The sequence below is a fragment of the Cibotium barometz genome, chromosome 39 (assembly GCF_041138505.1).
Source record: "Cibotium barometz isolate CiBa-2024 chromosome 39, ASM4113850v1, whole genome shotgun sequence".
Lineage (NCBI taxonomy): Eukaryota > Viridiplantae > Streptophyta > Polypodiopsida > Cyatheales > Cibotiaceae > Cibotium > Cibotium barometz.
Genome location: NC_141084.1, coordinates 19637903 through 19662758, shown reverse-complemented (window position 1 = coordinate 19662758; position 24856 = coordinate 19637903). Strand labels below are relative to the sequence as shown.

At 47.5% G+C, this 24856-nt stretch overlaps 1 protein-coding gene and 1 pseudogene across 5 annotated transcripts in view; both read left to right on the top strand.

Moving 5' to 3' along the window:
* LOC147615834 (Protein kinase superfamily protein) overlaps positions 1 to 23413 on the top strand; it is a 54066-nt gene extending 30653 nt beyond the window's left edge. For 2 of the 5 annotated variants that reach the window (XM_086778437.1, XM_086778438.1), the window contains 10 exons: positions 6088 to 6154; positions 19466 to 19551; positions 19727 to 19777; positions 20322 to 20369; positions 20497 to 20626; positions 20733 to 20913; positions 20990 to 21127; positions 21234 to 21346; positions 22693 to 22764; positions 22879 to 23413. In XM_086778437.1, coding sequence (XP_086634563.1) covers positions 6088 to 6154; positions 19466 to 19551; positions 19727 to 19777; positions 20322 to 20369; positions 20497 to 20626; positions 20733 to 20913; positions 20990 to 21127; positions 21234 to 21346; positions 22693 to 22764; positions 22879 to 22997 — 1005 coding nt within the window. In that variant the 3' untranslated portion in view covers positions 22998 to 23413. The remainder of the gene's footprint in view (positions 1 to 6087; positions 6155 to 19465; positions 19552 to 19726; positions 19778 to 20321; positions 20370 to 20496; positions 20627 to 20732; positions 20914 to 20989; positions 21128 to 21233; positions 21347 to 22692; positions 22765 to 22878) is intronic. The other 3 variants (XR_015262645.1, XR_015262646.1, XM_086778439.1) reach the window with 3 other exon arrangements.
* LOC147615835 (uncharacterized) lies at positions 11637 to 14381 on the top strand (annotated as a pseudogene).
* Positions 23414 to 24856: the final 1443 nt, after the last annotated feature.

Sequence of the window (24856 nt, the reverse complement as noted above, 5' to 3'; positions counted from 1 at the left end):
GGATGGGCACAATGTTGTTTGTGGTTGAGGATAGTGGAAAGCCTTCACAAAGAGCTCTATTGAAGAGATTTGTAAGGATGAGAGCAAGCACATGTTGCGCGTGGGCAAAGTTTTCTGTGCAGATCTTCATGATCTTTTACTCTCCCATTATGCAACTTTTTTAGTGCTCGAGTGACATTGGTGGGATTGAAGAGGAAAGACGATGTGGATCTGGGATGGGTGTGGGGGTTCCTTTTTCCGAGAGAGAGAAAGAAAGTAAGTTATATTAACGTGTACGTAAGACCCCAAGGGTCTATGAGACCAAAAGTAATACAATGGTACCATGGATATACTGAGCCATGGAAAACTGAAAGAAAATGTAAAATGAAAACATCTGACAGTACATGTGATCAGCACATGATCCTGTGTAGAGTGAGATATGCTGTGATCAGCTAATGACGATACCCGCCTCGGCCAAAACCGATTTGATGGTGGAGTGAATGTTAGGCCTCTATGATGGGAGCGTGTGATGTCGGCGGAGAACCTCACGAATCCATCTCTGTGTGGTGGAGGGTCCTAATGCTCTGGGTCGGGGACGTTTGGCTCGCAGAATGGATCGAGCTCTCTCGCTAAGGGCGTGGAGCTGGAGCGTGGATACGGGTGTTGGGTTCTAATGTGGTAGTAGAGGAACTATTGTGGGCATTGTATTCCGATGTGGATGTGTGTACCACAAAGAAATCTGTGATGTCTCTCTGTGAGGTGTCCTGTCGGAGCTAGGGCTGTCTCTCAGCATTGTTGCCTCAACACTACATCCCTGTGTCGTCTGAGCTCCATCAAGTACATGCCCAAGTGCCTCTGATTCTCAAACTTTATCACCCATGTGAGTGGTCCGAATCCCTCTCGGAAGAGGCAATGGAATCTCCCCCGTATCTCATAGTAAGCCGGGCAACTGAACATATAATGTGCCTCATCCTCTATTGCTCCTGTGATGCATATTGTGCATGTCCTCTCCTCATGTGGGATATCCTCAGCTCTGCCAGTCTCTACTTTGAGGCGGTGGGAGGATACCCTGAGCTGGCCGATCGTGATACGCATAGCATGTGACATTTGTATTTGTATGTATCCCGGTATCTCAAAGAATCCATCCTCGGAGAGTCTCAAGAAGTGATCTTTGTAGAACTCACACTTCTTACCAATCTCTGATGGAGACATCCCATGTCTGGTGTATGTGTAGCCCGAATAGATCTAACCGGATGATCTGGTTGACCTCTTGTCTTGAGAGATCAAGGTAGGGGGAATCGAGGCTATACTGAAACGGGGGGAGACAGTCCATCTGGATGCCATGTGCATGAAACCACTCCACTACCTCGGAGTACCATGCATGTGTCGGTAATGGTGGTGGCTGTCACTGAGGAGGAGGGCAGTCCAGCTTGTCTCAATTGCTCCCTAGTATAATTGCATAGAGGACTCTAGTGCTAGGCGTGGGAGGTGATCTCTGTCAAGCGTGTATACATGCTGAATATAAGTGACAGTCTGAAAAAGGGCATCTGTAACCAGTGGGGCCACCCCAAACTCTGCATGTAGAATGTCATGTGGTACAGATGGCTTACTCCTGATCATGCGTGACGACATCATCATGTGTAGCCTCTCTATGCTCCTCGAGTGATGCTGTGCAGCGGACGTATGGAGGGTGGCTGAGAGGTGTGTAGTAAGCTCATCAAGTGGGATGTGGGGGTCGAGGTCGGAGAGGATGCGGTAGACGTGATCAGAATAGATGGAAGAGGTCTCTCTGGTGAAGTGGTATCTCGGACGGTGATGGGGCAAAGCAGGTGGTTGCATGGTGTATCGGCATGTGAGTGGGAAGGCCAGGTATGCATGGTCGGCTGCAACGCCAATGGGGCGAGGAGAGATGGTAAACTCCGAAATGAGTGGGATCAAAGAGAGGGATCCCATTAGATAGTCCACTGTACTAGCTCCATGTCTGAAGGGGTAGGAGGTGAAGGAGTTGGATCTAGGCCATCTAGCCAAGCCATTATAAATGGCTAGCGTATGAGCCCCGCCGAGGGCTAAGAGATACTCTCCATAGTCTGTGCGGGCTGCTGTATCCTGTGATGTCCGCTCCAGATCTGTACCCATCGTGTCAATCTCCTGGTACATGGGATCATCTGTCTCAAAGAAGGGTACCTGTGCACTTGCGGTGCGGGCATTGAAGTCTCCAGCCAGGAGGATGTCCCCTAGACTGGAAAACTTCATAATGTCACCATAAAAGGGCAGGTACGGGGACTCTCCATGGGTGGCATATTTAGAATTGGAGGGTGCACACTGCAAGGTAGATGTCTTGGGCCCTCTCTGTTTGGATCCTCACCCACAAAAGCCGTGCGGCCTCATCCTGTCCGACCACCTGTATCACATGTTGAAGCTCCTCCCTGTATAATAAAGCCACCCCTCCCGACCCCCGGGTACCCCCTACTGTGCGTGGGTGTGGGCGGTGAACAAACTCCCATCTGTATCCTCTCACCTTTGGAAGCCGACTCCCTTGGCACTGATGACTCTTTGTGTATAAGACCAAGTCTCTCCCTCTAAATGTCTCCTCGAACAGACCTGCATCTGTCCTCAAGGCGCCATTGCAGTTCCAAACTGCAATCTCTAGCTTGGTCTCATAGGTCTCGCACTGTCATTGGGCACGTTGCTCGGTGATGATCACCCTCCCATCTCTGTACACTGCCCATTTCCCTGCCTTCTGTGCATCCAAGATGCGTGGCATGCATTCCCTCCTGTGTGCCACCTGTGCTAGTGTGAGATCGTCTTCGAGGAGAGAGAGAGAGAGAGAGAGAGAGAGAGAGAGAGAGAGAGAGAGAGATTGTATTAACGTCTCTCTCAAGCCAAAAGAGAACTGGCCTATGAGACAAAACCATGTACAATGTATTGCTACTGTGAGGTCGGGATGTATGTACATATATAAGGATGGAGCACTACTGGGGTAAATGCACAACTATATGCCAGCGTGATACAACGATGCTCAATGCAGGCATGCTCCTAGTCAGCTCCATCCTGTGGTGAGGGGGGGTGTAATGTCATACATGTCAGCGCCAGTTGTAATGATATGCCAGATGGCCGCTAGATCAATGGGTCCCGGCTGTCCTCTCTCGTGTAGTCGCCTCTTGTGTCGTTCCCAAATGTCCCTGATCATATGTCGATGTCTGTGGGAAGGTCGGTATCCGGGCGCTCGTGGACGCCGCAATGCTCGAATCTCCTCTGCTCTCCGGCCCATCACTGTGGGATCTGGCATGGGTGTCCTCTGGAAGAAATCGGTCAGCTGATTCTGTCGGATCTGGGCTCTCCTCTCTCTTGACTGGCTCTCTCTGTCGGTATATCTCTGGTAAGAAGCGCCCGAGTACTCGTTGGTATGATATCTGCAGGATGGACTGAAAAGATGTGTCTGCTCCTCTGAAGAGAGTAGGGTAGGTGGCTCTGATCCCATCATAATATGGACATGTGCATACAAAGTGTGACTCACTTTCCACATCCTCTGCATAATCTGCATAATATCTCCTCCTGCGGGATGTGGGCTGCTCGTCCAGCCTCAATCTTCAGGGGGTGTGATGAAACTCGGAGCTGTCCAATCACTACTCTCAGAGCATGTGCAAGATATAGATCCATGTAGTTCGGTCTCTGAATGAAACCATCATAAGTCAACATCAAGAAATGATCTCTGTAGTATGCCATCTTCGTATGGAGAGGCTGTGATGGTGTCACCCATGTGCGCATGATATGTCTCTAAATTAGCTCCTGCTTGATGACACTTTTCCTCTCAGTGTGTGAGAGGGAGAGGTGTGGGGTATGTAGATCATACTGGGTAGGTGGTAATCGGTCCATATCATACCCAAAACTCTGGAGCCACTGGACTACCTGTGTATACCATGAGCGACTGTCCCCTGACTCTGCAAGCTGCCTGGATGCCTCAAAAGCAATGTGCGGGAGTCAGTCCACCGGCATGTCACTGAGTCTGTGCAAGAAACATACTGTCTGAAAGAGTGCCTCCACTAGCATCGGTGGTGCAGCAAACTCTGCTCTCACAATGTCATGGGGAACAGATGGCTTGCTACGAACCATCCGGGATAGCAGTATGACCTGTGGGCACTCTATCTGGCTCCATGTGGAGGCTGCCATGTCGATGTCTCATAGGTCGCGAGTCCCTATGCAACCGGCCGGCCGTCAATGAAGACCCGGCCATCTCTGTAAAAGGCCTTCTTCCCCTCCTTTCTTGCTTGAATCACCTTGGGCATGCAAGCTTTGCGGTGCTCCACTTGCATCTTTGTGAGATCCTCATCAATATATATGGGGCTGCCCGGTAGATTCCTCAAGATGATCCTCTTCTTCATGAATGTTATCTTGTCCTCTTGATTGTGAAATTGGAGGACAAGAACCCTCCTCTTCTCCTCTTTCCCCACTCTCCAAGCCTTTGTGAAGGGCAATGGAGTGTCTTGAGAATACCCGAGTGTGGTACATAGAGCTTTACCTTCTTGCTCGGGTGTATCGTTGGATGCGGGTAGGCCGGGTACTCGTACATTAAGCCGGCGGGCGTGTCTCATCTTCTCTTCTTCAAGTGTGGCATGTACTCGGATGGGCTCCTCCTTGACCCCCTTCTTGATGCTTTTCTTTGCCACCTCAACCCATCCGTCTTTGGCCGCCTCTATGTGTGCCTCAAGGGATTGTGTAACCTCTTTGGTTATCTCCTCGTTGATGTTTTTCTTCTCTTCTTCGCGGATTTCGCCTTCTTCCTTTGCAAATTGCTCTCGGAGTGAGCTCACCTCTCCTTTGAGAAGCTGAATTTCAGCTTGTAAAGCCTCCTTTTCCTGTCTCCATATCTCTCTTTCTTGTTTCCAATTGTCCTCTAGCTTGGTGAACCGCTCCATCATTTGTTTCACGGCCGCGTTGAGGTTGCTGTCCGCCATTTTCTTGTTGGTTTTCACAGCTGTTTCCAGTGTATCCAGCTTGGAATTTTCCATTTTCTTAGTATCTCCCATAGTGGGGGGTGTTCTTGAGTGCTTAGGTCCTTATGGAGGAGGGAAGATGGGGGTGAGAAAGGAGCTCTCTCAGGTGAAAATTCAGTCTGCAGCGCTTCCCACAGTTAAGGGCGGGGCAGGTTAGCACAGAGGGCGGTGCGGTTGTTGACGCAGAGCCGAGGCGAGGGGGCAGCAAGCGGGAGAGAGAGAGAGAGAGAGAGAGAGAGAGAGATTAGGCGTCGGGCATGCTGGAGTGCAGAGGCTCGGTCCGAGGTAACTCCTCTCGGGTGAGGTAGGTCCAGAGTAGCTCGTGGAGGGTCCACAAGATCCACTATGTCGGTGTCCTCCACCTCCTGGGTCGGTGGCTGGGGCCTATGTCTCAAGAAGGTGTCCCTGTGTCTGCGGAGCTCAAGCACGAAGAGACCTAGGCAACGCTGGTCCTGGAAGTCAATGATCCTGGAGAGTGGACCGAATCCCTCACGAAATAGACAGTGTACTGGGTAGTGGCATATGTAATGCTCCTCCGTCTGAACCTCTGTGTGGCATAGTCGGCAGATCCTCTCCTCTCTGGGTGTCCGTACGAGCTTCCCGGCTCTAAAGATGTGCTCAACTCTACCTGTCTCCACTCTGAGGCAGTGGGAAGAAACCCGTATCTGGCCAATCGCAATCCGCATGGCATGGGACATGTGAACACTGCCGGATGAATCCATCCTCAGTGAGGGTGAGGAAGTGGTCTCTGTAGAAGTGCATCTTCGTGGGGAGCTCTGGGGGTGTGATCCATGTGCAATGTGTGTAGAGGCTAAGAAGATCTGATCGGATAACCCGGTTGGTATCCTCGTGAGACAGAGAGAGTGGCGGGAGGGGGCTACGAGCAGAGAGAAAGAGATGGCGGGAGGCTGAAAATGCAGGGGGGGGGGGGGGGGGGGGATGGCGGGGCTCTGAAAACGCAGAGGGGAGAGAGAGAGAGAGAGAGAGAGAGAGCGAGAGCGAGAGCGAGAATAAATATAACCACTAGTGGCTTTTCTTCACGTCTTGTCTGTCTGCGCAGCTAGTACTCAAGTATGGTTGTGTTCACAATTGATGCTAATGTGATGTTTTGCAGTTGTTTCCAGATTACCAACTCCAATGGATTGTTCCTGAATTCGAGAAGTCCTCGTCAAAGGAGCTAGGTAAGTCTGTCTACCCTGAATGTCTACTGCGTTTTGTGGTTGACTTGGTTGGTCTGGAAACATGATAGTGTTAAAGTTAAAGGGTTTAAGTTGATCTAATTCTTTTATAGCAAGATGTATTCCAGCTAATGGCAACTTTTGAGGCTGGGGGGAATGCTACATTAGACTAGACATGTAATCCACACGAATGCATGCTCTACTTGCATATCATAATGATTGCTTTCACATACGTCAGTCCCTTCTATCCAGATATATGTTTGTCATACTGGGGAATAGCCAAGTTTAATGCTTAGCAAAGAGAATGTGGCACATGTTGTAAACCCTGCCTCATAGTGGGACAAAAGAAACCATAATAGAGAATGGGACACGAGTGTAGATAGGAACGTGCTAAAGTGTGGGGCTGGGAACATGCCAAAGTATGAAAGTGCAGCCAGCCAAAAGGAAACAGGAAGTGACCCTATTTCAGCACGAGTTTGGCCTGCAGATCAGCCACCTAGGACGCCTAAGACCCAGCCATGTATATGTAGGGAGGCTCTCATGAAAAGGACCAAAAGCAAGTGCCTAACAGAAGAGCTCAGAAAATTCCTGCCTCCTGACTACAAATGCTCCAGCTTACATGTCAAAACCCACGACCTCTCCAAGAGGGGAACCTTGCAAAACAGCCATGAAACGCAAGACAAAGCAATAAATGCTAACCCTAGAAAGCAAAGCGGAAGAAACATATTTGGGTGCAGCAGGCAGACTCGCCACCCAACCATGACAGCCATGAGCGAGGCTCACAATCTTGGCCGTCCCCACCGAGCCACGAGCTAGAGCATCATGCCCTTGCGAGTGTCCTGCCACCATCCTCCTCCGGTGTCTCATACCACCAGGGGTCGTCCCCCCCAAGGACGATGGCCTACTGCACGGTGGAGCTCTCCGCTCCACACGCTTTGCACTCTTGAGCTCCATCCGTCGGTGTGTGCCCAACTGGCACCCCTTCCCCCAATAAATAGGGAAGGAATGCCCAAAAAGCACACGCTATCAATAGCGGACCAAAAAGTACATATCCGCCCACAACATATCACACTCTAGCTCGCCAATTTGTCTGCCCCTAGCGTGCACATGACGTACTCCCCTTCCTCAAGAGACCTCACTCTTGAGCTCAAGAAAAAGAACTCAAGGAGAAGTTGACACTTGCAAGGGCATGATGTTCTAGCTTGTGGCTCGGTGGGGTCGGCCAAGATTGTGAGCCTCACTCATGGCTGTCATGGTTGGGTGGTGAGTGTGCCTGCCACCGTCCTCCTCCGGTGTCACATACCACCAGGGGTTGTCCCCCCCCCAAGGACGATGGCCTACTGAACGGTGGAGCTCTCCGCTCCATGCGCTCTGCACTCCTGAGCTCCATCCATCGATGTGTGCCCAACTGGTACCCCTTTCCCCAATAAATAGGGAAGGAACGTCCAAAAAGCACACGCTATCAATAGCGGACCAAAAAGCACATGTCCGCCCACAACATATCACACTCTAGCTCGCCAATCTGCCTGCCCCTAGTGTGCACATGACATTACAAAAGGTGCAATGAATTAGTAGAACTTCGTTATACTTCGTTTGTTGTCTAAGACTTTTACTGTCCGCTCTTCTTAGGGTCTAGTTTTGGTAGCTTACAATTTCTGGCAGTCTTGGCAAAGTAGAATGATGTGCCCTCGCTGCAAGAATTCTGGCCCCGTCTCTATCTGTGGTGATCCGCAAGGAGGAAAGTAGCACGTACAAGCTGGCTTTCTTCTGACTGTGCGTTTGTATCCTTCTTCACCAGAGTGAGAATCTTTGAGAGGTGCGAATGGGAAAGTGTCTTTTTTGATGTTAAACTTGTGTGTCTTTTTTGATGAGAGGTTTTACTTGTGTGTGGTGATTGGTCTTGACCCACTCTCCAAGCACTCTTCCCATTATGGGTTACGAGCCTCATCTTTTGTTAAAAAACCTTTATGTCTCCTTGGGAGGTGCTTTTAACATTTTTGTTTCCCTCACGTTGAGGGCTTTCTCCTTTTTCATCCTTTCATCATAAGAGCAGTAATATTTGTGACCCACCTCCTTCATGTGGTCATACTGGGTGCCAATAGCTCGTTCACATAGGCCGACATGCAAGGCAGGCTGTTCAGTGTCACCAATTGCAGCATAAGCTCTGTAAAATTTGCATACAAGTTTTAGGATTGGGGGATTATCTAATACAAGTTGTGGGGGGCACCTTTGTGGTGTCTGGACTAGGACTTGGGACTGTCCACGTGGAAATCCGAAACACACCCCGTGGGCCCCTGCGGACATTCAAGGACTCAAGCATATGAACAAAGACTTATTGATGTCATTGACCGAGTGTGTGTGATGTGTCAAAAGATAAGGCTGTAAACTTATAAAAGCTATCAGAGCTATAGCCTTGGACTGCACCACCATACAACGATCCCTTCGCTCTGGCCCATTCTTGCCGCCGGCACCTTGGCGTCGCCGCTGTTCCATGGGACATTCTTGGTGCCCTCCTGCTTGGCCGCTCAGCCTTCCTGCTGCTGCCTCCACAGCTGTTCGCTGTGCCCTAGTGCCCTTGCCTACAGCGTCCTGTTTTCACGCTCCACACCGCCGGCACCTTGGCATCGCCGCTGTTCCATGGGACATTCTTGGTGCCCTCCTGCTTTGCCGCTCAGCCTTCCTGCTGCTGCCTCCACAGCTGTTCGCTGTGCCCTAGTGCCCTTGCCTACAGCGTCCCGTTTTCACGCTCCACATCTTCGCCTGACCTTCTTCACTGCTCTGCTTCTATGCTGCAGCTTGTCTTCACTGCTCTGCTTCTATGCCGCAGCTCGTCTTCACTGCTCTGACGAGACAGTAGCTCTGTACCTCTGCTGCTCGATTGCTGCGAGCAACTCCAGCTCAACTCTTGCACGTGTGCCATGCTCTCAACAGAACGCGTTGAGACTCTCCTGTGACATCACCATTAGCATCTCATCTCTGCCTGCCCACTGAACCTACCTCTGCTTCGATGTCACTGGCCTATCAATGACAGGAATCGACAGATTCTCTGGCAATGGGTTCCCTACCTGGCAAACCAAGATGCAGCTCTTGCTGATGCGAGAGGGAGTATGGGAGAGAGTCTGAGGAGATGACCAAGGTCCAGGAGATACTGAACCAGACAAGCAAAAGATGTGGCGGCAACGCAATGAGAGAGTCATTGCCGTGATCGGCCTAAGCCTTGCAGATTCCTTGGTGCATCACCAGCCAAGAAAATCTGGGCAAAAATGGAAGGTATCTTCGGTAATAAAATCACTAACCCTGATGTTTTCCTGAAGCTCAAGTTTTAAGATCTTAAAATGAATGAAAATGAAGAGTTAAGTAATCATCTGGCCAAGTTTGGTTCAATAGTCTAGTAACTTACGTGTCTTAAATGTGAGCATGAAGATGCAGACAAGGTGGTTGTACTCATCTCGATATGGGCAAACTTTGGAAATCCTTCGTGTGGCGGCTACAAACTTTGAAAATGTAGTGAGTGGCTTTGCTTCTTGAGGAGAATAGAAGAAATAAAGAGGAACAACAAGCTAGCAGCATCCTTGACCACGAAAAGGCTTTTATTGGAGCATTGAAATGGAAAAGGGAAAAAAAAATAATCCAAATGTAGGTAATGCAAACAAATGGGCCACAAAGAAGCAAACTGTTTTATAAAGCTTGAGAAAGAGCAAGAAAAGCACCATGCAAATCTTTTTGCTTCTGAAGATGAGGAGGAGCCGACTAAAGAAGAAGAGATAACTACAACAACAACCCAGGTCTCCCTCAATGAGGAAGATTATGATTGGGCATTCTAGTTTTCTTGTGTGTTGAGTCAATAAGGGTTCTCTACTTGGGTTGCCCCCAAAACGGATTTGTAACAAATGTTTGTGTGTTTTGTGTGCCTTCACTTATAAAAGGCTCTATGTTATCCTTTATCCCTATTACGAGCTAGGGGGGTGATGAAGAGCTGGCCTTGCTGATTGGAGGATTGGCATCATGGACGGAGGGGACGGACCCTTGGAACGGGGGACGCCGTCCCAGGAACACTTTGGGACGGGGACGACGGATGTCCCTAGTTGGGCGTCCCTCACAAGGGACGGCGTTCCGGGGACGGATCCAAGGGGGGACGGCTGCATGGGAACGCCCCAGGTTAATGTTTGGGCAACGGTCACATTTTTGACCGTTTTTTTTTGGCCGTTTTGGGGGGGGGGGGGGGGGGGGGGGGGGGGGGGGGGGCTTTTCGTGGACCTTTAGCCTTGGCTCATAGGCCTTGAGCCTTTGAGGCTTTGGGCCTTGACCTCTCTCTTGCCTCCCTCCTTACACACACACACACACACACACACACACACACACTCCCTCTCACACTTCAAGCTTAAGCTTCACACACACTCTCTCTCTCCCTCAAGTGGCAAGCCTCAAGGGCCAAGGTCTCAAGTTTCAAGCTCTCACACAAGCAAGCTCTAGCCTCACAAGACTCACACGCTCTCTCCCTCACACTCTCTCAAACTTCACACACACACACACACACACACTCCCACCCACCCTCACACTCAAGTTCTCCCTCAACTTTCAAGGCTCAAGCCTCACTCACTGTCACTCTCTCTCAAGCTATCAAGTGGCAAGGAGGCAATGGGCATCCATCATCCATGGCATCCTCCTCACGTGGCGGCGGCACTTGAAGTTCCAACTTCCCGTAGAAGGACGACGGGATGGACATGGTGGGATGAGGTCAATCACACCCCATCCCCTCAGGGAGGCGGTGCATGGCCATGGGCATGCAAGCTTTCCCATATAGGCGAGAGTGGGTGGCGCCGTCAAAGTAATTTTTAAGTGTCGTTCCTACCCCCATTTGAAAGGAATAACCTTCGGCTTGAAGCAGATCAGCCTGCTATTGATGTTTCTTTTCACCTTCCTCACTCGTCTCCTTTGGTTCTATGGCAGTCCCTAGCTTCACAATATCTTCTACAAGAATCTTCCCCTCTTTATCTTTTGCTAGATTGCTGATAAGTTCCTTAACAGGCTCTTGGTCTAGACTATCTTTGAGGAACATGGCTGCTGCAGCAACCTCTTCTGGTTTAACCTTTCCATCAGAGTCCCAGTCAAGTAGCTTCCAACGATCTCCAATCACAGCATCAACATCGTCAAGTTCCTTCTCCAAATTTTGCAGCATCGCATCAATCCTTTCTACAAGGGCAGTTGAAAATTTGGTCTCCGATACAGAGCGTTCCCTATCTTCATGGGCTGCCTTGTATGCTTTCCTTGCCTCCAATGCACCTTCAATGATGAAATGAGGTAGCTTCCAAGACTCCATCTTTGTTGAAATCTCCATTTTCAGCTTCCATGATGATAAGCAGACTTCAATGGTTTGGCAAGATCTTAGCTGTCTAGGTCCGGCAGGATATGATGATGTGCCAAGGTATGATTCATGGGCATCTGGGGTCCATTCTCTTTGTTGTAGGTGGCTTTAAGGCAGAGTCACACGGGGACGCGGGGACGGGCCGTAGGGACGCGGGACGCGGAGACGGGGACGGCCGGGACGGGTGGGACGTGTAGGGGACGCCGTGCAACACGGGGACGCCTGAAGGCGTCCCGGGGACGCGTTCCCGAAACGCGGGACGGGCAGGGGACGCGGTGAGGGGACGTCTCCAACGGCCAGAAACGGGCAGAAAACGGCCAGAAACGGGCAGAAACGGGCGGAAATGGGCGGAATTCCAGCTATAAAAAAAGGCACACTCTCTATTGCACCCACACTCGTTTCTCAAGCCTCATTGCTCAAGCTTCCAAATCCATCTCTCTCCAAGTTGTGCCAAGTTGTGCCAAGTTCCAACTTCCAAGCCATCTCTCTCTCTCTCTCTCCAAGCCATCTCTCTCTCTCTCTCCAACTTCCAAGCCATCTCTCTCTCTCTCTCTCTCTCTCTCTCTCTCTTGCACCCTTCTTCCCTCTCTCTCACACTATTCATCATTCATGGCATCTCAAGGTGAAGGCGCCGCCGCCACATCTTCCGTTGTGGGCTCTTCACGAAGGAGGCCGGCGGTGCACACATGGTCATGGTGGGATGAGGTCCACTACGCTAGTCGTGGAGTGGGCGGTGGTTCAAGGGCATGGAATTGTAAGCTTTGTTCCTACAAGAGAAGTGGCGGCGCCAACAAAGTGCGAGCTCACTTTTTGCACGAGGCCGGTCATCAAGTGCAATTTTGCGCACGCGTTACTCCTGAGAAGCGAGCGGAGCTTCTTGAGAAGCTCAAGGTTTATGAGGTGGCCGAGGCGGCAAAGAGAGGGCGACATGTTGCCGTTGATCCTCATGATGTGGTGAGAGCACGAGAGCAACCGACGCGAATGGAGGTGGAGAGGAACCCAAATCTTGCTTCAAGCTCTCAACCATTCAAGTCCACTCCATCCACATCGGGTGCCTCCATTCCCATCCGCCGTCAATCCACTCTTAACGAGAATTGGAACCCAAAATTGAAGGATGAGGTGGATAGGTCGGTGGCTAGGTTCTTCTACCACGACCACATTGCGTTTCAAGCGGCACGGTGAGAGTCGAGACTCAATTCTCTTCACTCTTTTTTTTTTTAATGTCTCATGCTTCAAAGCATTTGTCATATTGCCAAAAAAAGCTAACATGCTACATGGTTTTCCTTACTTGAAATAGGTCTCCTTACTTCCGTGAGATGGCCACAAAGATCGGGGAATATGGCCCCTCTTATGTGCCACCTTCATCGGAAAAGATTCGCACCACTTTGCTTGATAGGGAGAAGTTGGCCGTTGAGCAGGCGGCGGCGGATACAAAGGCAACATGGGAGACTAACGGAGTCTCTCTCATTGTAGATGGATGGAGTGACACGCGCAAGCGCTCCATCCATGGAGTGGTGGCCTACTCAAGGGGCAAAGTGTACTTCATCGAGTCACATGATGCGAGTGGCACTGGGAAGGCCGTGGATGTGCTTGCCGCGGAATGGGCGTCCACGATCGAGGTCATTGGGCCGGAGCTTGTGGTCGGCATGGTGGCGGATGGAGAGGCGTCAAATAGGGCAGCCGGGAGCATTATTGAGTCAATGTATCCATCCATCACAGTTTCTTTTTGCATGGCCCATTGTCTCAACAACCTCCTCAAAGACATAGGTGCCTTGCCATGGATTGCACCCACCATTGAGGAGGCTAACCAGCTTGTATCCTTTGTCCTCAACCACCAAAGGCTGCGACATGAGTTCTCTAAAAGGAGCACTCTTTCCCTCCTCAAGTATTCTGAGACAAGGTTTGCATACAACTTCCTCATGCTAGGCCGCTTGTCTACATGTGGCGGAGCCCTAAGAGGGCTTTTCCTTAGTGATGAATTTTCTGCCATGCCGCAGTCAAAATCGGCAACAGGGAGAACGTGCCGAGATCGCGCCGATGATGCCGCTTGGTGGGAGAAGGTGAAGACACTTGATGCCTTGGTCAAGCCTATTGTTCACCTTCTACGAGTCATTGACGGCCGTGAACCATGTATCGGCAAGGTCTATGAGGCCATGGATCGCATGATCGAGTCACTCCAGCAGCTTGTGCCAGACAGGGCCGAGTTTGAGGAGATCCACTCATTATGTGAGTCCAGGTGGAACTCCTACTACTCCCCTCTTCATGCGGCTGCCTTTGTGGTTGATCCAGAGTTCCAGGGCAGAAAGCAAGAGGCCGACAAGGAAGTAAGCAGGGGATGGCGGATCATTTTGGAGCGCTTAGAGCCCGACCCCTACCATCAGGCGAAAGATCAGAGACCAGCTATCTCAGTACAGGATGCGGCAGGGATCTTTTGGATGTTTAGATGCACAGCTTGACCGCCTCAAGATTGGGTCTCCTCTTTGGTGGGAGGATTACGGATCAGATGGGCCGGAGTTGCAGCGCTTGGCTATTCGCATCCTTAGCCAGGCTGTGAGCTCTAGTTGCTTGGAGCAACTTTGGAGCGTTTACAGTCACATTGCCTCTAAGAAGAGGAACCGCCTTGAAGTGCAAAGGGCAAGTGATTTGGTTTTTGTGAGCGCTAACTTGCGCATGCTATGTGCGACAGCAACAGGGAAGGCGGATCCCTTCACCGAATGGGAGATGGCACAGCAAGATCCTGCAGCTCAGGAGCATCTTGAGGAGGTAGAGGAGGAGCTACAGCCTGAGGGGGAGGAGGAGGCTTCAAATGGCATCGACGACTTCGACTTCCAAGCCTCCCGTCAGGCTAGCACTTCAGGAGCTTGAGGCTTGACTCTTGAGCCTTGAGCCATCTCACCTTTTTTGTGCCCACTGCCAATGGCCATGATCTATTGTGATCTATCTAGTATCCCTATTTTGTACCCACTCTTTTTTGTAACCCTCACTGCCCATGAGGCATGTACTTATCTCTTTGTATCTATCAGACTATCAATCACATAATCAGTGTGCCATCGATGTTTTATTAGCGCATTTTGCTCAAAATGACTCTTGTTTTTTTGTCTATTCGGTGTAAAATTTTGTTCAAAGTGTGTCTCTATATGTATGTCATGCATACAACTCCTAAATTGCTTTTAAAAAAGAGGTTTTTTTTTGCCGTTCCCGACCCCGTCCCCGGGACGGCACTTCCCCGTCCCCGTCCCCGTCCCCCGTCCCCATGTGACTCTGCTTTAAGGACATATCTGGGACGTGGGGTTGAGCGGTTGAAGCAGCCTACAATGGTGTTGTGATCTTGGCTGAGTCTTTGAAGGGTGCCCCCTTGTCTTTTAGAAATCTAAAAGCTCTATGCTTCTCCACCTCATAAGGTGAGCAAGCATCTAGCTGTAGCACTTTCAAGTGGCACCCTTAGATTGTTTGGATGCACTCACGGGAGCCTCCATTTTTCTAGGTCAGACAGGAGGACCGAACCTTGCATTGACAGATTTTATGTGGATGAGTGGGCTTGCAGGCCTGCCCCGGGGGGGTGGGTTGTTGGGCGGGGTTGTGGTTGTGGTTGTGGGGGAGGGGTTCATAATTGGCATCCTAGTTGGCACCATGTTATCAGACCATGCCCCTATCCTCCTTCACTTAGAGGACCTCTGGTGGCGAGCGAGATCGTAGAGTGTCTGCATCCTAGAGAGCTTGGTTGGGGACACCGAGATCGACATAGAGATCGTTGAGATTTGGAACACCGTCACCTTGAGGCACAGATCGATGTTGCAACGGATCTAGACTTGGGGCTGAGAGAGATCAGTTCGTTCTTACAACAGAGGGCAGCCTAGACTCAGCGTGTTTTGAGAGCAGGAGAGGAGCCTTTGTAGGGGCCTAGCCTCTCTCCAAGGCCAGTCAGCCCATGGCTGGAGTCACAGCTAGAGACAGCTTGCACATAGATACGCTCGATTAACGAGAGGAGGGTGGAGCTCGGGTTACCATGCCCGTGTATATGTCTGGACCCAGGTGGGAAAAGGGTCACGCAAGATTTTTACAAGTCCTCACCATTGCCAAGATGGGGTCCGCAAGCTAAGGAGTTGAGACGGTTCTAATCCCCCATAAGTGTCGGCCATTCCCACAGACTTCTACAGTGGGCTTCTCTCGGCAGGTCCCCTCACCCCCAGATCGAGGTAGTGAGAGAGAGATTGTGGCAACACATGCACAAGGTGGTCGTCCTCAGTCTTCAGAGCTTCTTGAGTTCACCCCTTTCGAGTGATGGGCTAAATGATGCCCTTAAAGACTTGCCTCGTGGCAAGTGCCCCAAAGCAGATAGCCTATCGGTTTCTGGGACCTCATGGAGATTGGTTTTCAGGCTGCCTTCAATGAGATCATGATCATTGGCCACATGCGAGAGGGACTCATTCACTTGATTCCCGAGGAGGGTGGTGACTGTTTGGAGCTGTGTTAGTGGTGCCCCATCACCTTCCTTGGTAGTGCTTACAAAATCCTTACCAGCCATTAGTCTTCACCTTCAACCTCACCTCCCAGAATCTGATTCATGGCACACAGATAGGGTTGTGGATAGGATCATCTTGGATAACATCTTCACTTTTTGGGAGGTGATCACCGCCATGGTCCACTTCCGACAAGAGGATATAGCAGTGCTGCTCCTGGATTTTGAGGAAGCCCACGACATAGTGGATGTAACTTTGAGTGGGCCGGCAAAAGGGGGTTTCACAAAACACTTGACTATTAATGCAATTAAACACTTAAACGGGCCAAACATATGCCACTTCATTCCACAAAATGTAAAAGAGAGATGTCCACACATAGAGGCTGGAATGGGCTGACCCTCCCCCCCCTTTGGAGTAGTTTATTACGAAAGGAGAATAATACCATGTACAAGCTTTATGTACAAGCTTTGAGGGCCTTACTCTCCCCACAGGAGGAGCCGGATTATCTCCCCACGGGAGATGCCGAATTATGCATATACGACCATCATTCAACCATACACACGGGCTCATCCAAAGAACTCTTATGTGTGTGTGTGTGTGTGTGTGGGGTGCGTGTGAGAGCATATCTTGATACAAGTTCTACACTCACTATTGGGCACTAATGACGTTAGTGGGGATGTCATAGTATCTAGTCCATACTATGCATAATGGAGTTGATAGTTATATAGTCTTGTGGGTTGACTACCTTGAGTATATAACATGCACGTTCCTAAAAAGTGAATTTGGGCATGTTCCTGGATTCATCTAGGTATATAATTCAGCCGTATTAGCGGACATGCAAATTTCACATTGTGAAGTTTTTGTCCGAGTTGCGGCCAGTTGAATATATGCTCTTATGTGTGTGTGTGTGTGTGTGTGTGTGTGTGTGTGTGTGGAGTGGAGAGCATATCTTGATACAGAGTTATTGGGCACTAATGACATTAGTGGGGATGTCATAGTATCTAGTCCATACTATGCATAATGAAGTTGATAGTTATATAGTATTGTGGGTTGACTACCTTGAGTATATAACATGCACGTTCCTAAAAGGTGGATTTGGGCATGTTCCTGGATTCATCTAGGTATATAATTCAGCCATATTAGCGGACATGCAGATTTCACATTGTGAAGTTTTCGTCCGAGTTGCGGCCAGTTGATATGGTGCGAATTCTTTCTATCTTTCAACTACTTATTTGCTGTACTAATTCTTTCTATTTACTACCTCCCTCCCTTAGTGCTAGGCTTCATTATGGCTGAGTCTGTCCTGCATCTCTGAAGGTTTGAGAGAAACTCAGTACGAAAGGCTTTATGTGAATATATGCTCTTATGCGTGTGTGTGTGTGTGGAGTGTGTGGAGTGCGTGTGTGAGAGCATATCTTGATACAATGTTCTACACTCACTATTGGGCACTGATGACGTTAGTGGGGATGTCGTAGTATCTAGTCCAATATATATATATATATATATATATATATATATATATATATATATATATATATATATATATATATATATATATATATATATATATTAAAACTCCACCTCCCCTTTTTAGACTGAACACCAAAAATAAATTTATGTTTGGCCTAAGCTTTTTCCACCATCAAGACTTTTTGAGCGCTGCCCTGTACGGACAGCTTTTGTGCAACAAAACTTCCCCAGCCGGCTGCCATGTGCCTGCTTTTCCGTCCTAGCCTGTCCACGCAAGCTCACACACACAGGCAGTTTTTGTCAGCGCACAGGTGCACAAGCTCTGTCCTGGCAACATGGTCAGCCCACTGACCCGCCTGTTGCCTTGCGCATGCTGTTCTGGCCGCCCTGTAGCCAAGGCTATTCTGCCCTCATACAACACCCCACAGCAGGCTGCCCCTGGCTGGCCTTTCCCTAGGTTGGCCCAGCCTCATGGCTGCCTACCCTACCCTCTTCATATACATCAGGCTACCATCTGCCCTCTCTCCTCATGTGACGCAATCACACACTTGTTGTTTTACCACCTGTCCCTCTCTGCCAACAATAAAGGGAAAAAGCAAGGGGCAAAAAACTACCAACCATGTCGTGGTTTGTGCTCACCGAGTTGGCGATTTTCAGCCTGCATGTCAAGGGTGCTTTTTCACCACCTCTCCAATCCTTGCGCAATTGCACGAGAGATTTCTTCCTTTCTTGCTTTCCCGCACATCCATGTGGAGAAACCATGGCTTTCTTGCCCAAACAGCCGGCAGAAGGATACTATCTTCTACATCCTTCATGCCCCAGGTTCTAGCACTTATCAGATTCAAGCTCTGATACCAATGTAAGGTCTCCACAAGACCACGTCCAAGGTGATACTAATGTGAGGTCTTCACAAGACCACGCCCAAGGATTATCTGACCTAGAATCGAAACACTAACGAGATTACATGGACCCGACATCGTCGTATGCATCGCATGACTGTGATGGATTGTGGCTAGTGACTCACTACCCAACCATAGGTTCAGTACCTCGAATCACCCTCGATCTTGAGGTCTAATTGCCATGAGCTTGCTTGGTACTGATGGAGGCGTTCTGTTTGCGTGGAATTTTGAAGTGGATCATCTTAGACAGGGATCCAAAGTTCAAAGGAGCATTTTGGAAGGCGTTCAATACAGCTTTTCACCTACAGACAAATGATCGATCCGAGAGCACGAACCAGACCATGATCACAACGCTTCAGTATTATTGCTAGGCACATTACATCCTTGGGAGGAGTTTCTTTTATTGGTAGAACATGCCATTTACATTACTATCCAAGCTTCCAGAAAGAAGACTCCCTTTGCGGTGGTGTATGATCATCCAATAGTCAACCCGATGACTTGAGCTAGACAATCCACATACATTATGCTGTTCGTGTGTCTGCGGAGCTCAAGCAGGAAGAGGCCTAGGCAATGCTGGTCCAGGAAGTCAATGGTCTTGGAGAGTGGACCAAATCCCTCACAATGAAATGTCCCGTGGATCTCATAGTATATTGGGCAGCGGCATATGTAATACTCCTATCTCAACCTCTGTGTGGCATAATTGGCAGATCCTCTTCTCTTTGGGTCTCCGTATGAGCTTCTTGGCTCTGAAGACGCGCTCAGCTCTACTTGTCTCCACTCTGAGGCGGTGGGATGAAACCCGTATCTGGACAATTGCAATCCACATGGCACGGGACACCTGAACACTGAGGTAGCCCGGCTGCTGGATGAATCCATCCTCAACTGATTTCAATGGGTCTGTTAGCCGATGACTCTCTGATTGGAGTGAATTTAGAAGTATTTGCGTCGGAATACATAAAGAGACTCGTTTGTAGCAGAGTATGTTCTAAAAAATCTTTGGATTACTATATATATATATATATATATATATATATATATATATATATAGAGAGAGAGAGAGAGAGAGAGAGAGAGAGAGAGAGAGAGAGAGAGAGAGACGTCATTTACATGCTGGTTTCAGATTTTGAGGAAGAAGCACGTAATGCCGAGCGAACAGCGAAGTTTTTTAAAAAGAATAGCAATGTCAAAATCCCAGGAATATTTTGGGTACTTATGAATTTCAACCTTTTCATGCTTTGATAAAAAAGTCATGTGCTCACAAGCACACTTCAATCAGACAATGGTGGAATTTTTCGGATATGGGCAAGCAAAATGGCTTCAGAGTTTTCTTCACTTCCCACCATCCAGTCGTATATTATAACTTCTCTGTGTTTTGCTGCAGGATATGACCTCAAATCGAGTTCTTACAATGGAATTTATGCATGGGTGCAAGGTAAAAACGCGTGGAAACATTTTTTTACTTGTCATAAAAGCTTTGTACGAAGGAGATGATAGAAGACAGTTTACATACTAACTCTCTGCATGGCATATGTGGGAATCTCAGTTCCACATTTGGGTAATAGATTTAATTGGTGTGAAAACAAAAGGGAAGGGGGTTAATTGTGTTGAAATGATCATGTAGAATACACAACAAGTCCAGCAGGACTTTCTATTATAGATTAGTTGCCACATGAGCTTTTATGGTCCTTACAGACCCCTGCCCATTGGACGGACAGGGTTTGGGATAGGGGAGATCCCCTTCTCGTTAGGAATAGGCAAGTGAGATCTCCCCTTTTCACAGGTTGGGATGATTCTTGTAAAGGCCCTTAGATAGCTGCATCTTGATGTAACTGTCACCAGTAATTTAAACATCAAGTTTTAACTTAATAATTGTTTTTTTTCATATGGTTTATTTCTGGCCTGGTTCTCTCTACTACACTTGACCAACCATCATTGCATGTAAAGGTTGGCCCCATATTGTTGGATTTTTTTGGCAGATTGATGATGTGGAAGCTCTCCGGAAGGCTGGTGTTAATCCACTCAAGGTAATGACTAAATAATTGTTGTGATAACTCTAGTGGTGTTAATCCACTCAAGGTAATGACTAAATATTGTTGTGATAACTCTAGTAAGGTTTTTTATTGAGGCTCACTTTGCTTGTGCTCGCCCCAGGTTGCTCAAGTTTTGGTGGAAGTATTTGCTCAAATGATCTTCTTTCACGGCTATGTACACGGAGACCCTCACCCTGGAAACATTTTAATCCATTCTGGAGGTGGTACAGGGGAGCGGCAGTTTCAACTAGGTGCTTATACTCAATTTTGGTTCCTCTTGGCTGGTATACATCCGCTAAGTTAGTGATCACTTCTTAATGTCCTAATTTTGTATACGGCATGTTGGATTTTGTACAGTACTATTGGATCATGGGCTGTATAGAGAACTGGATGAAGGCTTTAGGTCGGACTTCTGTTATCTGTGGAAGGCTCTAGTCCTTGCAGATTCTATCGAAACACAAAAGGTTGGGGAACGCCTTGGTGCGGGAAAGTACTTCAAATACCTGCCAGTTATCTTTATGGGACGCACTTTGGAAAGGTAATATGATGTTTAAGACTGTTAATCTGCATGAGAGGATTTTTACTAGAATACATCTTGTAATGTACCTATGCAGCACATCGAGTCTGGGCGAAGCCATGTCCTTAGAAGAAAGGAAACAACTACGGGATGAGGTGCGAATGCTGACCTTAGGTGATGTCTCTCAGTTTATGGAAGGGCTACCACGTGACCTTCTCATAGTTCTCCGGACAGAGTAAGGGCCCAATATTCTTTTGAGAATTGTTGTTACATTGATAAGTGTTTGCTATTCGTTGTGTTTCACACCTCAGCCTTTTGACTTTTTGAGCGTGAGGTTGTAGTGGACTGCTCAGATCAATAATAAGCAAACTTGGTGCACAGCCCCGCATGCGCCTGCTGATCAATGCGAAGTATGCTGTTTCTGGGCTTTCACTCAAAAAATTCAATGGAACTGGTACATCCTTCCACTATTTTCTTATGCCAGGCTGAATATTTTAGGAGATTAGAGTTTCTTTTTATTGTATAGGTCTCTTTATGAAGTTCACGTATGCCATTTTGGAAGTAAATATGTTTTGGACAGGTGTGAAAAGATAGCATGAGCTATATTTCCAAAAAAAATATTGCTACTTTCAGCTTTTTGTAGGTCAATGTGCCCTCTGAAGGGTTGCATGAAACAACAACTCATAGATCTAGGGTATACTGGTCTGGCTGTGAACCAATATTTCTGCACATAACTATAGATCAGTAGCAAAAGACGGGAGGGAAAAGAGCTGACTAGCTCACCACCCAGGAATAGCTCCGCTTTGAGCTTGAGGTTATATCAACAGTTCTCAAGGGCTTGGCGATAGAGGTCCCTTTTCACAATGGTATGTGCCCAAAATAACTAATAAGTCACTGGTCCCTACAAGTATTAGCCTAGATTGCACCGTAGTTACTTGATTCACCACCAACTATACGTGGAAAAGTCTTGTAAACTTTTCCGGTTTTTTTATCACCTCTGAATCCTTTGGAGTTTTTGTGGTTTACTGTTTTATCAATACTAAATACTCAAAGGTAAATTCTTCTTTTCTGCAATAGAAATCTTAGCCCTGTTTTGAGCGCTGAGATGATTCTCTCTCGCAAAATGTTATATCTCATGTTCTTCTTCCAGAAAGTAAAAAGCTGTTTGCACGTTTATGTTTTTAAGCCTGATTGCCCATGGAGCTCTAAATTGACATCCACACAAACATGAACTGAAGTCTCACTCAACTTACTTGGCTGCATGCTTTGCACTATTATATGCAAATTCAGCATGTGGTAGAGACGTGACTCAAATCATATATGCCAAGGTCCGAGCAATCCTTTCTGTTTGGCCATCTGATTCAGGGTGTTCCAGCAAACTAATAATCAGCCTGGGTCTTGAACTTCAGAACTATCCCACTACTGATGCCCTCTGGGTGACATGAATGTTTTAGATGCTGGCCTTATTTTTTGTAGGGCTATGAAGATGAAGAGAGTCGATTAGAAGTGGGGTGATGTCATGAGGCATTTGACACGGCTCCTTCAAAACTGTAACACCTTCAAAAGACAAACAGCAAGAGCGTGCTTGCAGATTTGAGGACCCGAGGGCTGTACAGATGCATTGAGATGATTAAGGCTCGACACCGTTGGGAGTTTGGGAGGGGAGGGTGGTGTTGAACAGGAAACCTAGCCAGTCTCGAGTTTTTGTGATGTGTCCTTTTGCATCTTACATTACTAGATAAATTGGTGTTAGTTTCAGCAGATTGCAGTAGCAAACCATAGCCTCAAGTTTTTTTACAGGTACTGAAAGGCAACACAGAATCAGTTCTGTAAAGTCACAGCTGGAGTATGTCAATCTCCGTCTCCGACTGGGTAATCCATACAGGGGTTTGCATTGATTAAAACTCAAGTACCCTGTTAGAGTTGGATGTTTTCCTCACCAATCAAACAAGAACCGTTTCTAAATTTGAATGTTGTTTGATCCAGAGCTTCTGGATATACAGTACAGGGTGAAAGATCTTTACGGATCTCTGATACACGTATTAGGAAGTTTACTCAAGAAATTACGGCCGTGGATAAAAGGTTTCCCATTGAGCATTGTGTAAATATCCGGCAGACACTAGAAAGTTTTGTATTGATACAGAAGCCCACAAAAAGAGCTTGTTTGGGCGTTTTACTCTTGTACAGGCTAAATGATACGGTCAAAAAATAGATTTTTTGTTACACTTTGCTGCTTGAACCTTGCCAGGATCTGCACATGCCCCTAGCATGTTAGCTCCTTGGTTTTGCTAGTGTGGGAGTGTTTTGAGGACATTTTCACGTTGAGGGCCATTACCCATCTTGAACCACCACCTCAGATTATTACATGACTTTTAAAACCCCACTTTAGACCATTTCATGTCTTCTACAGTCGTGTCTGATCTACACTTTACTCCATTGATGGATGTTTTCTAGTCTCTCTTCATGTTCTTCACGATCATAATCTTGGCATGAAAGATGTGATTTTTTTTTTTCAAGTTTCAGAGTTTTCTCCCAAGAGTGATCTAACTCTTTATTGTAGGTATAAAAATACTTGGATTAGGCTTTTGATGTTTACTAGTATTGTTTGGGTGACAACTAATAAAGCAACAATAATATGCCTACATGAGTACTTGTGAGGATTAGGAATGCCCACCCTTAATGAAGAATATGTGCTCTCAATGAGGAAATGAATCCATGTTTATATATTTTGTAAGGTGAGAAACTCTACCTAGATAAAATCTTGTGCCCTCAATGAGGAAACGAGTCCATAATTGATAAATTCTGTAAGGTGGGAAATGTTACATAGATAAAGTCTCCTAATACATGTGGAGTAGAAAAGTAAAAATCATAGAATGCAATATTGTTATCCTAAAGTCCAGTATTATTCTTGTGATGATCCAAGGTATAATGTTGGATCGATCAAATCATTAGATTTCGGACTCTAAGATAGAATGAGCAAAGAGGAGAAGCAAAAATTGAGGCTACAATCCCCTTCTTCTTCCTACTTGTTTGTGATACCCTGTCTTCCCCTCACCAAGCTCCTATATTCATCCCACTTATAGGAGCAAAGGGAAAAGCCAAGCTAGCCTTGCTTGAGGATGTCTGAAAACGTATCTCATGTCTCATTTTTGTAGTTGAAAGTGACCCGGTAGTAGCTATGATATCCCATCCACCACAAGCACCACAATTTTGGTTCCACGACACCACACTTGTTTAGAAATAAACGATAGATGGGAATGAGAACATAGCCGAATATGCAAATATGAGTAGGGTTTCAAATAATTAACTCGAAATGCCACTTTGCATCATCTCACATGCAGCAATGTCTACAAGTAAGCTCAAAATTTTCTAAGCTATTACCTAGAACCACGCCTAAACATAGCCACACGTGCTTTACTCATATCCACCATTCTATAGAGTCCATTCTGAGTATTACAAGAGAGACTCCTTTAGTGCTCGCTTTGAATCTTATTATGATCCTCATAATCAACTCGGACCATCCCTAGTCCACTCACCATGATGTTGGTTCTACTAGCCCTTCCACCTTGTTGGCCACTCACCTAATTTTGGAGTGAAGCAGATCTTCTCTACCCCTGTCCACTCACCACCAACCAACGCGTGAAGGGCCATAACATCTCCCACAATGAATGCAAATGATGCTCTTTTACATGAAAATGTAGCTCAAATTTCATAAACTTAAAAAAGAAAAATGTGAGGTTTGTGTATTGAAATTTCTTGTAAGAAAATTTCAAAAGTGGAGAGTAGATTCTCTCTCTCTCTCTCTCTCTCCCTATGATTAGCAATCCTCACTTTTCCATCTATTTTCTCTTCCATATGGTTACCTCCCCCTGTCCCCCTCCCCCTCCCCCGCGCCCGCACCTCTCTTTCTTTTTGAGTTTTGAAGTCTGTAATAAGTTCAAAAAAAGTAAACCACAATGGAGTA